Raw genomic sequence first — 12376 nt, 5'->3', positions numbered from 1 at the left:
GCTCACCCTGAGCCGGGAATAAATCCCCGCCTTGACTTTTTCGCTATTTTGCTCACTAGGATCGTCTCGAGTCACAGATCATGAATATATCTACATAATAATGTGGTCTCAACAATTATCACATATATCAATACAGTTATGCCCAAAATGGCCAAAATTACGATTATGCCCTTCTAACCTAATCAGGGCTTACATGCATACTAATACACATAGTCATGCATCTCAAATATTCAAATAGTCAAATATCATGCTTTAAATTGTAATCATGCATCTTACTCATTAAAGTCACACATAAGTCCCGTTATGCCCTCCAGGCACACTAATCAAGGCCCTTAAGCCTTATTGGCGAATTTGGGTCGTTACAACCACTCATAGGCTTCATTATTGATCTTTCTAATCTCTTCCATAACAGCTTCAAATATTTGAATAGTTACTTCTCTAGCAGCCTTCCATAACAGGTCTTTTAATGATTTATCCTTGAACACCTTGATGAATTTTTTCTCCAAATGCCTAGCACAATGTCTATGCTCAGCTTCAGGTATCCCTTCTTCCCACATCCCCTTCAAAGCTTGTTCCAATCCTTTTTGTTTGTCTGTGATAAAGGTCCAGTGGTTAGAGTTGTCAATTTTCAAGTCTATCCTCAGCAGGTTCACAAACCAACTCCAAGAGTCTTTATTTTCTATTTCTACCACAGCAAAGGCAACAGGAAACATTTGGTTGTTTCTATCTACACCAACTGCTGTTAGTAGCTGTCCTGGATGTACACCTTTAATATGACACCCATCTAAACCAATGACAGGTCTGCATCCTACATTGAAACCATCTCTCAACCCAGAATAGCATATGTACATCCTCTTAAACCGTGGCACCCCATTTTCTGCCATTTCTGTCAGAAACTCAACTGTTGAACCCCTATTAGTTGACTTAATTTCCTCTGCATAGTCCCAAAGAGCAGCATATTGTTCCTCATAGCTCCCTTCAATGTTTTTTGTTGCAATCAGTCGAGCTCTATAGTTTTATCCCTTGATATTTCAAGCACATGGTCCTTACTAACCTTGTGCATAAATGTGGAAACACCTATCTTTTCATTAATCTTGAACTCTTCCAAGTATTTGTCACTCAACCATTGGGAAGTTGCAAACCGGTTATTATTTGTCCTAGAGCACTTGTGTTCAGCTTCATATGTTTTGATGACAAAAGTGGGAGTGTCATCAACCTTAGATGCAAAACACACCCAAGGGCAGTTAACACCCTTACATTGTGCCCTGACTCTATGTGGATCATTCTTCTTAAACCATATATCATTTCCATTTTGTATTGCATACTCCCTTATTGCTTAAACACTTTTCCTGATGGAAATGATAATCCCAATTTAAAGGTTGGTTTGGCCATGTCAGTTGCTGCTACAAACTCAGGAAAATCAAGTAGTTTCACTTTTTAAAATCTTTTCTTTCCTTTGTGGAACTCACTACCATCATTCCCATCACTCTCATCCTCAGTTGAGCTATCACGTGCACCCATTTCATTGTCAAATTCCACCATACCCCCATCTCCTACATCAATTTCTATAGGCCTTTTTCCCTTCCTTAGCAAATGTTGTTCGGCCATTTGGTCGACATCCATTCCATCATCATCCTGTGCATACTCCGGGTCTCCTTCATAATCATCAGTTTCAACATCACTTTCTTCAGTACTGTCATCCCCAGCTTTAGATTCATTTCGAACTGCACCCTCATCACCAAACTGAGTTGTGTCATCAACCAAATGAGAAGCATTTTCTATCAAGTGTTCCCCTACCAAATCAGCTGCATTTCTTGTCAAGTTTTCCTCTACCAAATCAGGCCTACCAAAAAGAGGCCCAACATCATCTTGAGCACTTTCTCTTAATTTCTCCTTTACCAAACCAGGCCCAAACTGAGTTGTTTCATTAACCAAATCTGGCCTTCCAAAAAGAGGCCCAACATCATCATTTTGATTACCTAAAGCAGGCCCAACATTAACCCCAGCACTTCCCAGATCAGACCTATTCAAACTAATGTCATGTTCTACATTTTGGGTCAAGTTTTCCTCACCCAAACCAGAACTGAGTCCATCATTTTCAACACCCAAACTAGGTCCCACACTAACCCCACTCACTAAATCAATTCCAGTAACAACAGAAGCTTGAGTTTCATTTAATTCAATTTGACTAAAAAAGCAGTCAACCACTTGATTAATCTTAACAGAAGCACTAACTCTCTTAAGTAACACAGTGTCACTGCTTACACACTCCAGTGTCTTACAATTTGCCCACTTAAGATAATAACCAATTGAAGCAGGATCCAAGTAACCTAAATCCCTTGCTATCCCATGTAATTCAAATATGCTCATAGTGTCGACACTACAGTGATACACATGATTAACCACCCCACCAATGTAAGTACTAGGAAGGTTACCCATGTACTTTATTTCTCATTTATGATGCACCTTGAGAGTGAATGCAGAAGATGTTGGCTCTGCACAATAAAAAAACAAAATATAATATGTTAATATGTCAAAACTAAGCAATTAGTGGTCCCAAAAAAACTTTGTACTTATTTAATAAATGGAATCTTGACCAAGTTAAAGCACACACACACCAATACCCCACCACAATCACCCATCAAAAGTCTTAAACAATTTCACTATACTCTACACCCTGACTACAAAAGGACAAAATTACAGTCGGACCCAACATCACTAAAATGACCAAAAACACCTATTTCTATGTGTATAAATAACCTAAAGCATAAGCATAAGCATTTATTTTTGGAACCATAGCAGCCCATCACCTTGTTCATATAACATTTTCGAGAAAGGAAAATGCCGAAACAAAGGAGAAAATGAAACGAAGGAAAAAAAAAAACTTACCATAAAATGGAATCGCATCCTCACTAGTCTGCTTCGGGTGGCCTTTCTTTCTTCCAGCACGAACCTTCTTCCTCCCCATTATCGTCAACCCAACACTCACAATTCAACACACTAAAAATTTCCCCAAATGACAGCCCTATTTTCCTCCCCAGACTTACCTGATCCAATTGATTTTCCCTCCTAAAAATTCCCACATCACCAGCCATAGGTGGTCTAAGTGCAAGCCACGTCACATGAAAAAAATGCCAGATCACAGCTCTGTTATGAAAATTGAACGGAACTGGAAGGAAGTCTCACAATTCAACACACTCAATAGTTCAGGGGGAATTTTTACCGGGCTTAAAAACTGAGGGAGCACGATTTGGTATATGTAATAGTTCGGGGGGGGGGGGGGGGGGAATCCTAAATAGCCACTTTGAAAATATGGGGACATTGTTTTTAACTTTGTGGTGTTTTTAATCTTTGAACTTCTCAAATGTGTGTGTACACATCACAGACGTGTAGATCTCAAAAAAATACTCTAATTAAAAAAAAACACCCAAAACAACACACCCAAGTGAAAAGTTATGCACTTTCTATGAATTGCATCGAGTTCTATCGAGGCCTGTTGAGGTAACATCGATTTTCATCGAGGCAGATTACTTTTTTCATGAAAACACATGATTTTTGAGGGCCCATCGAGGTATATTGAGATGATCGAGGCTAATCATGAAAATCATGATTTTGATGGAAAAAAATCATTTGCCTCAACAAACCTCAATGAAAATCAATGCCACCTCAATAGATCTCGATAGAACTCAATGAAACTCGATGCAATTCATAGAAAGTGCATAACTTTTCACTCGGGTGTCCGTTTTTGGTGATTTTTTTTTTTAATTTGAGTATTTTTTTTAGATCTACACGTTTATGATGTATACACACACATTTGGGAAGTTCAAAGATTAAAAACATACCCAACTTTGAAATAAACAAACAATCTTTCTTTTAAAGCCTTTTCCTCTCATTTACCTCTATACCTCGTTCCGGTCAACTACCATAACAATTGGCCACTGGCCAGTCTATTTAGAATGATTATCGAAATATTATATGACTACAATTTTAAGTATGAGCTTAAGGTAAAACAAGAGTTTTCAAGTTGAAATTCCCACGTAACAAAATCAAACCGATAACTATAATTGTAATATTATAATTACATTCTAATGGAGCGTACAGGGTCAGCCAAGGCAATCCCAATTGCCACAGAACTTTGTTAAGAATCAGAAAAAGAAAAATGAGCAGCGTAAAAACTGAGATGTTAAGAAGAACTAATGTTCATTCTTTTGGTAAAAAATTAATCACATGAGGTAACAGAAAGGGCTACTCGAAGATCATTTGAGGTTCCACATGTATACATTCGATATGTTTCTATTTCTTGTTGTTGATGCAATCCAAGAGAGCGGCTAGCATAGTGGTTACCTGTCACTCCGTCACGAATTGAAAATATTATCTCCCTGAGAATTGGTTCATGACCATTGAGAAGATTACCCATGCTTAAAACTTTTCTCCATGATTGGTTAGCTGTGGGATGCGAAAACATACTAGAAACTAATGAACGTTCGCGCACCCTTACTTGTTGCCTCTTGTCAAACTCCTTCAGCAAAGAAAAGAGAATCATTAAGTATATTAGTCCAAGCTATAATTAGATTAACATGTACTTCTTATGGTTCTTCAGTTCTAACCAAATGATGGCCAAAAGTGAGCTAAGTCAATGTTGAACAATTTCTCAATTAGACAATGTGATTTTTCTTTTTCTTTTTTAAATTTCTATGTTGAAACAGATATTTTGTGCCTTGGAACATAGTAAACTGATGTAATAGGTAGCCATAACCAACAGCGCGTAGTTGTTTGTACTTGATTTAACGCCCATGACATATTTATATGTGCTTCTTTATTAACATCCATCAGGCTCATAAGGCTTAAGGCTGTTAGAATTAAATTTCTGCAAAATATATATAGATGAATAAAGAAATATTACCTTTGGAACATTGTCTGAACTGGAGCTGGTTCCCATTCTTGGAAGATAATAATTGTAGTAGTCGCTGAAGATGGCTTCAGAAAGTCGCGGTGCTTGCAAGAACTTGCGATGAAGAGAAGCTGCAAGGGTGAGTAACTTCTCAACATGTTGAAAAACACCGGAGAGTCGTCTAAAGTCCTCAATAGTCTCGCTTCCAGGAGATAAATCAATTACTGAAGACAATAAATTTGTCAAATCGTTATCATTTATTACCAATGACATGCAAAGCAAAAGCCAAACACATAAAGACAACAAAACCTTGTAAAGACTTTAAAACTGACGCCAGAGTGAGGTAAAGTTGATCCATTTTAATTTCCATCTCCTTCAAACCTCCATAACTAGTCTGGTTTAATGTGTCTGCTGCTGCTCTGAAGGCAGTACAGACCATTTGCTCGAGCAACTGGTGAGGCCTTACTGTTTCAAGGTAATGAAGTATCTGCAGAATTTTAATGCGCCAATGAGAACAAAGTTGCATATGTCAAGTACTGAACCTTAGAGAATGTAAGGAAAAGGATCTCAAAGCTAATAAGCAAAAGAAGACAACAATGTAATTTCACAAGAGAGAAAGAACAAAAGGTTAAATGTTTCAAAGAAACTTAACCTTTTCTCCTTCTCTATTTGGATCCAGAAGTGGCTTCTGTTCAGAAGCTGGTAAAGCAGGTGCATCATTCCATATGTTTCGCCACATATTTCCTTGCTCAGACATTCTCTGTGAAAGTCTTCCTCGAGGAGGCCAATTATCTTCCGCAAAACTTTTAGATGACTCACCTTCCTCTACATTTTCCCAATCTCCAGGAGAATGCCAACGAACAAAATCTTCGAAAACTGCATCTGGATTTGCTGCTTTAAATGCTGACATATCTGATTCAAATATTAAAATCTTATCAAATTATGCAAGTTGTCTGTAGGAAAAAAGACAAGTGTGAACTCTAACCATTACTTTAGAAAGGAAGTACATTTTTAATGTTACTGCAAAACACAGTTTCAAGAAGAAATAAAGCAGAAAAAGTATTTAGTAAGATTACAAATTTTTGTAATGCAATATAAACTGTTTACAAAAAGAGCTTAAGAGCACAAGGAAAAGTAGCAAAAACCTGTTATTCTAGTAATCTTGGCTGCAAAATAAAATAACAAGACAAAAAAACAAAACTATGGGGAAAAAAGCACTTGCTATCGCTCTCTTTAACAACACACAATTCCACCCACTGATGGAATAGAAAGTAAAGCTTATCACCTGATGATAATATCTCCTTTTCCAATTGAGCAGAAAAGTCCTGCAAAAAAAAAAAGGTTCTTCTAAATTAACAAGTAAACACACATGATAGGCCATAGTTGAAGAAACATATACACCACTGAAATCAAAATATTTCTAGAAAAATAGAAGACTTCTCTCTGACAGATTCCAGTAAATATACAAATACACATGTATATTAACTTATATCACAATTCCTAGAAGTGTAGGCAAGACTTCTCTCTGACAGATTCCAGTACATATACAATACACATGTACATCAACTTATATCACAATTTCTAGAAGTGTAGGCATCAAGTCATCAATAACACTTGACTGCTAACTTGTACACATCCATAGACACATTAACTTATATGACAATTCATACAAGCGTAGGCATCAAGTCATTGATTACACTAGAGTTTCCTCAGTAAACTGCTAACTCGTAGTGATTCTTAAATTAAACTTCCACAAAACTAAACAAGTATTACCATTTCAAACAACAATGCTGATAATATTTTTTTTTAAAGATACATTTATGAACCCCAAATCACCAAGAGATTCTTTTGAAATTTCAGAGTATCAGTATGCCAAGTTTTTTCATGCCCCACTCTGTTCGAACTAGCTGGTTTGCAACTATAATGACCTGATTGGAACCTTCATAATGCTGGTTCCAACATTTCTGAACATTGCTCAAGATACCTATTCAGCACCTGAACCTACACATCCTTGGAGATACCCATTGAGCACCTGAACAGACATACTGCTGAACAGATTCTTTAACTTTCCGATGACTTAAATTCCTTGAACTTTGTAAAAAAAACTAGAAACAAACAGCCAAGGATGTCAAACACCAACATATTGATCTTTTCTATGATCCATGTACCGTGTAGCAATAAATGAGAGATAGATCGCATGTATGATAAGTTATATATGCTTACAATTGAATCACTAAACGCTTCAACAGCCTGGAGTCGTTCTTCATGCATGTCTTCTGTCATAAGTGGTGCCGCCTATATTGATTAAGAGCAGAAAATATCAACTTTCATATCCTTAAAACTGCTCAGAGATAGAATGTGATAAGGTTGGAAAAGTACTATCAGAGGTAGACATTTATAGAAACCTGTGTATAGGGCACATGCATGCTCTGAAATGAGTTTAAAAGCTTCATGGACCCTGCCACACCAGCAGAACCCCTACTTAAATGGTCTTCTGGCTTCAGATCAGGAGACAACACAACACTTTCAGACTCCTCGAATAAATTTCTTCCTATACCTTGTAAATCATTTTTTGTTGTTCGGCTGTTTAATAAACAAGGAGTTATGTGTGACCAAATGAAATCATGGAACAAACAAAAAAAAAACGCAAACATATAAACAAATTTCAAAGATTACAAGCAAAAATTTCTTGTTTTGTCCCACACTTGTAGGTGCACACATGAAAGTTTTACACTATATTCTAAGTTTTCTAAATATCCTCAGCTCTATTCATTCAAATCCCAGAATGAGGAAAACAGTTTACAAGTACTTTTCAACACCACCTTTGGTCACACCACAAAAGGGGGAATCCAATAAACATGATGGTCATGACCCAAATTCCTGATTGAAATAAATTAAATATCCTAGTCATTGAAGAGGTTATTAAATAGTACACTCCCATATTAATTGATCGTTTGGCATGTAGATGGCACATATCATGACCAGACCATCTTATCAAACTTCCAATATCTAAACCATGAAATTTTTTTCCTGATTACAAAATAATAATAACAAATCAAATAAATATATATTATTCCAGAGAATGAGTTAGCATTTATGAAGAATCCCACAGAGATCTCACTTGCATAGTTCACCTGTCACGTTTCCCATAAAAGTCTTCAGTGGGTGTATGCATAGTTGATGAGTCCTCCCCAGCTATACTTTTTTCCTGCATTTTTAGTTCATGTAGTATGCCACCAAAGTTAAGAGGAAGTATGACTATAGGAAGAAAATTGTAATTAAGAAAAAATCCAAGCGAAACAAAGCATCATAATGACCACGACCTTAGGGGAAAGTTGATCATTGCTTCCAATACAATCTTGAAAGTCTTCGGTCAATTCACGCTTTTTCTCAATGCATATTGCAAGCTACATAAGAAAGCAGAAAATTGAGAACTTTGCATTATTATTATTATTATTATTATTGTATATTGTGCAAAACATATTATGAAGTTACAGGAAAAAAAACTCAAAACTCATTTACCAAATTGCTCAACTGCTTAAGCTTGAAAACAAATGGGGTAAAGTAAAACAGACTTTAATTTGTTTCAGCAATTGCCTCTATCAGAATTTTAGACCCATAACATGCATCTACCTTTAAAAAGACATTCACATCCAATAATGCTACATAGGGTATGAATTAATCCTGACATCTTTAAAAAAAAGTAGTAAAATTCTCAGAGTTTATACATAATATGTAAAGTTTCCACACCTAAATATTATTAATTCCAAGAGCAATCATACATGTTCTCTAAAACTCCAGCGAAGAGTTCATAGCATTACCATTTGTAGCTTCTGGTTGATCAAACAAGTAGACAAGTCAATGGAACCATCAACTGGCATTCGAGGCAATGATTGTAACTCTTCCCAACACCACCGAACTTCTCGAACAAATTCTACCCAGAGTACAGCAATAGCTGATCCACATAGATTATAAACATCTTGTCATGAAATTCTTAATTCCACATGCTTTAATGCTTACTAGAAGAAACCAAGGTGAATACTACATGTGCTAGAAAATTTTCTTTTTGAAAATTAAAGAAAATTAGAAGTTCCCAAATGATCTTCCGTACATACCACGTATGTTGCAATTGCCAAACCAAAGAGAATGCAAACAAAATTGAGCAAAAAGGGATTGGAGAGGTGCGCCTTTAATAACTCGTGAAGTCTTATGCTCACCATCAGAAAAGTTAGGGAGCAATCCACCTGCAACAAGCCAAAATTTGCAGTACAAGATTAGAAAGTTACATGAGAATTCATATCTGTATGATTCTAAGTATTTACAAATTATAACTACATTGTTGCATGCATATACTTCCAAGCAAGTTGGATTTTTCTCCTGCTTTTGCAGTAATTATGGATAGATATTGTCGAAATGGTGAGAAAAAAACACCTTTCTTGCTTTATTTCTATTCTCTGATGATATATTTTGTACAACCTAGGACTAAATATATATAGGATATACAAGAATAATTACAATAATCACAGAAATAGGAATCGATTCCTATTCCTAGGAATCCCAAAGATCAAATATTAATACCCCATTTTTTCTAACTGTCAACACTCCCCCTCAAACTGGACTATAGATATTGATGAGTCCAAGCTTGTTTACAAGAAAATCAAATGTTTGTTCAGATAGTCCCTTTGTGAGAATATCAGCATGCTGTTGATTAGTATGCACATATCTAATGCTGATAACTCCTCCATCAATTTTTTCTTTGATGAAGTGACGGTCAACTTCCACGTATTTGGTTCTATCATGATATATAGGGTTATGAGCAATGCTGATAGTAGATTGGTTGTCACAGTAGAGCTGAATAGGGGCTTCATATTCAATCTTCAATTCTTCTAGTAGATGTTTGATCTATATCGCTTCACACACTCCATGAGCCATGGCTCTATACTCTGCTTCTGTACTGCTTTTTGCAACCACAGTTTGCTTTTTACTTCGCCATGTGGTTACATTCCCCCATACCATTGTGCAATATCCAGATGTAGACTTTCTATCATCAACTGAACCAGCCCAGTCTACATCTGTGAACACTTCAACCTTTCTCTCAGTTGTCTTCTTGAAAAAAAGGCCATTTCCTGGACTTTGCTTGAGATATCTCAGAATTCTATACACTGCATTGAGATGTCCCTGACACGGATCATGCATGTATTGACTGACTAGACTCACTGCAAAAGCAAGTATGTGAAAGGTAGATGAGTTTTCCTACCAGCTGTTGGTACTTCCCCTTGTCAACTGGACTTCCTTCAAACATTTACCTTTTGTCTCCGAGCTCAATTGGAGTTTTGCTGGGCTTGCTTCCGAGCATTCCTGTCTCCTTTAAATCTCCTGTCTCCTTTAGAAGATCTAGAGTGTATTTTCTCTAGGACACGGAAATACCTTTTTTACTTCTAGCAAATTCCATACCCAAAAAATATTTGAGAGCACCGAGATCTTTGAATTCGAACTCCTTTGCCAACATTTCTTTGATTGAGTTTATCTCCTCAATGTGATTACCAGCGATAATTATGTCATCAACATATATGATTAGCACCGCAATTTTTCCACTTCCTAAGTGTTTGACAAAGAGAGTGTGATCAGTCTGGCCTTGTATGTATCCAAGCCCTTTGACAACTTTCAAGAAACGATTGAACCATGCTCGGGGAGATTGTTTCAAGCCATAGAGAGATTTGTTCAGTTTGCAAACTGTGGTTGTCTTGAGAGATTCTTCAAATCCCAGAGGTTGACTCATATACACTTCTTCTTCAAGTTCCCCATTAAGAACGCATTCTTTACATCAAGCTGATGTAATTCCCAATCCATGTTAACCGCTAGTGAGAGTAAAACTCTGATAGTGTTGAGTTTGACAACTGGAGCGAATGTTTCCGTGTAGTCAATTCCATAGGTATGAGTAAACCCCTTGGCAACTAACCGAGCTTTGTCCCTCTCAATAGATCCATTTGCATTAAATTTGACGGTGAACACCCATTTGCACCCTATTACCTTCTTGTCTGGTGGTAACTCCACTAATTTCTACGTTCCATTATGTTTAAGTGCTCTTATTTCTTCAAGCACTACTGCTTTCCACTGAGGAGAATCAAGTGCTTCTTCGATATTCCTGGGAATCACGACATTTGATAGATTCGAGGTGAAAGCTTTAAATGGAGATGACAATTTTGAGAAAGAAATGAACTTTGAAATGGGGTGTTGGGTACATGATCTGGTTCCTTTCCTTAATGCAATAAGAATATCTAGATCTGACTGTTTGTTAGATGGGAGAATACCTGGATCTTTTGAGGGAAGTAGTTCCATCACCGGATTTGGCGTTTGACTGTGCTGAGGATTCATAACTTGTTTATTTCTTTCTCTCCTGGAATACACCCGAATCTCTTTTTGTACGTTTTGGTCGTTTTGGTCTTGAGGATGTCCTTATGGTTCAGTGTTTTTTGGAGAGGTTGATGGAGTTTCTTGTTTAGGAGGGAAAGTCTGGATATCTAGTTCAGAAGAAAGTGGAGTGGAAGAGGTAAATGGAAAAATAGTTGTTAAGGGTAATTCTAACCCCCACGACCACTGAGCTTCTTGCTGGTGATGGTTGGACTCCCCCTGAAGCGATGTGGGAGTGAAGGAGTATCCTTGAAAAATGTGACGTCACATGAGATGAATGTTGTAGATTTTTGAATAATGGCTGAAATAATTTTATTCATCAAAGAATTACATATTAATAGGCAGATTACAAAGCTATACAATTAACCTAGGTCAACTAATCTCCTAAAAATCAGGGATATACAATATATTAGGATATAAGATTATTCTGTTTCCCTAAATAATTGATACAAAATAAATATAAAATATTTACATAATTCTACACTCCCCCTCAAGTTGGGTAATGTATATCAAACATTCCCAGCTTGCACACTAATTCATCAAAGACAGTTCTGGGAAGGGCTTTGGTAAGAACATCGGCTATTTGAAGTCTTGATGGAGTATAGATAGTTTGAATTGTGGCACTCTCAATCTTCTCAGTGATGAAGTGTCGATCTATCTCAATATGTTTTGTCCTGTCATGATGAACAGGATTTTTAGCGATACTAATAGCAGCCTGATTATCACAAAGCATTTTAATGGACTCTCTTGCAAATAGTCGTAGTTCACTCAATAATCGTTTTAGCCAAATCCCTTCACAAACACCTAGAGCAAAAGCTCTAAATTCTGCTTCAGCTGAACTTCTGGAAACCACTGATTGTTTCTTACTTCTCCAAGTCACTAGATTACCCCAAACATAAGAACAATATCCTGAAGTACTCCTCCTATCTGTTACGTCTCCTGCCCAGTCTGCATCAGTGTAGACTTTGATCTCTCTGCTATCACTTTTCTTGAATAGAAGACCTTTCCCAGGATTCATCTTGAGGTATCTTAAGATTCTAGTAACAGCTTCCATGTGTTCTTCAGTAGGATTGT

The 12376-nt window shown here is 36.8% G+C and overlaps 2 protein-coding genes across 5 annotated transcripts in view; both read right to left on the bottom strand.

Moving 5' to 3' along the window:
• Positions 1 to 359: 359 nt before the first annotated feature.
• Positions 360 to 1311, bottom strand: LOC133791701 (uncharacterized). Its single transcript, XM_062229620.1, has 3 exons — positions 1258 to 1311; positions 1078 to 1216; positions 360 to 976 (listed from the first exon to the last, which is right to left on the bottom strand). Exons 1-3 carry the CDS (start codon positions 1309 to 1311, stop codon positions 360 to 362), a joined length of 810 nt encoding a protein of 269 aa, XP_062085604.1.
• Positions 1312 to 4005: 2694 nt separating this feature from the next.
• The window catches only part of LOC133792717 (uncharacterized), a 30803-nt gene continuing 22432 nt past the window's right edge, over positions 4006 to 12376 (bottom strand). For all 4 annotated transcript variants that reach the window (XM_062230623.1, XM_062230624.1, XM_062230626.1 and 1 more), the window contains 11 exons: positions 9007 to 9135; positions 8713 to 8846; positions 8215 to 8298; positions 8026 to 8099; positions 7297 to 7474; positions 7115 to 7186; positions 6177 to 6216; positions 5544 to 5803; positions 5201 to 5378; positions 4904 to 5115; positions 4006 to 4519 (listed from right to left, as the gene is read on the bottom strand). In XM_062230623.1, the coding sequence (XP_062086607.1) occupies positions 4220 to 4519; positions 4904 to 5115; positions 5201 to 5378; positions 5544 to 5803; positions 6177 to 6216; positions 7115 to 7186; positions 7297 to 7474; positions 8026 to 8099; positions 8215 to 8298; positions 8713 to 8846; positions 9007 to 9135 (1661 nt within the window). In that variant the 3' untranslated portion in view covers positions 4006 to 4219. The remainder of the gene's footprint in view (positions 4520 to 4903; positions 5116 to 5200; positions 5379 to 5543; positions 5804 to 6176; positions 6217 to 7114; positions 7187 to 7296; positions 7475 to 8025; positions 8100 to 8214; positions 8299 to 8712; positions 8847 to 9006; positions 9136 to 12376) is intronic.

Source organism: Humulus lupulus, chromosome 7 (genome assembly GCF_963169125.1).
Source record: "Humulus lupulus chromosome 7, drHumLupu1.1, whole genome shotgun sequence".
Taxonomy (NCBI): Eukaryota; Viridiplantae; Streptophyta; class Magnoliopsida; order Rosales; family Cannabaceae; genus Humulus; species Humulus lupulus.
The sequence above is the reverse complement of the archived record's forward strand: the minus strand, read 5'-3'. Positions and strand labels throughout refer to the sequence as shown.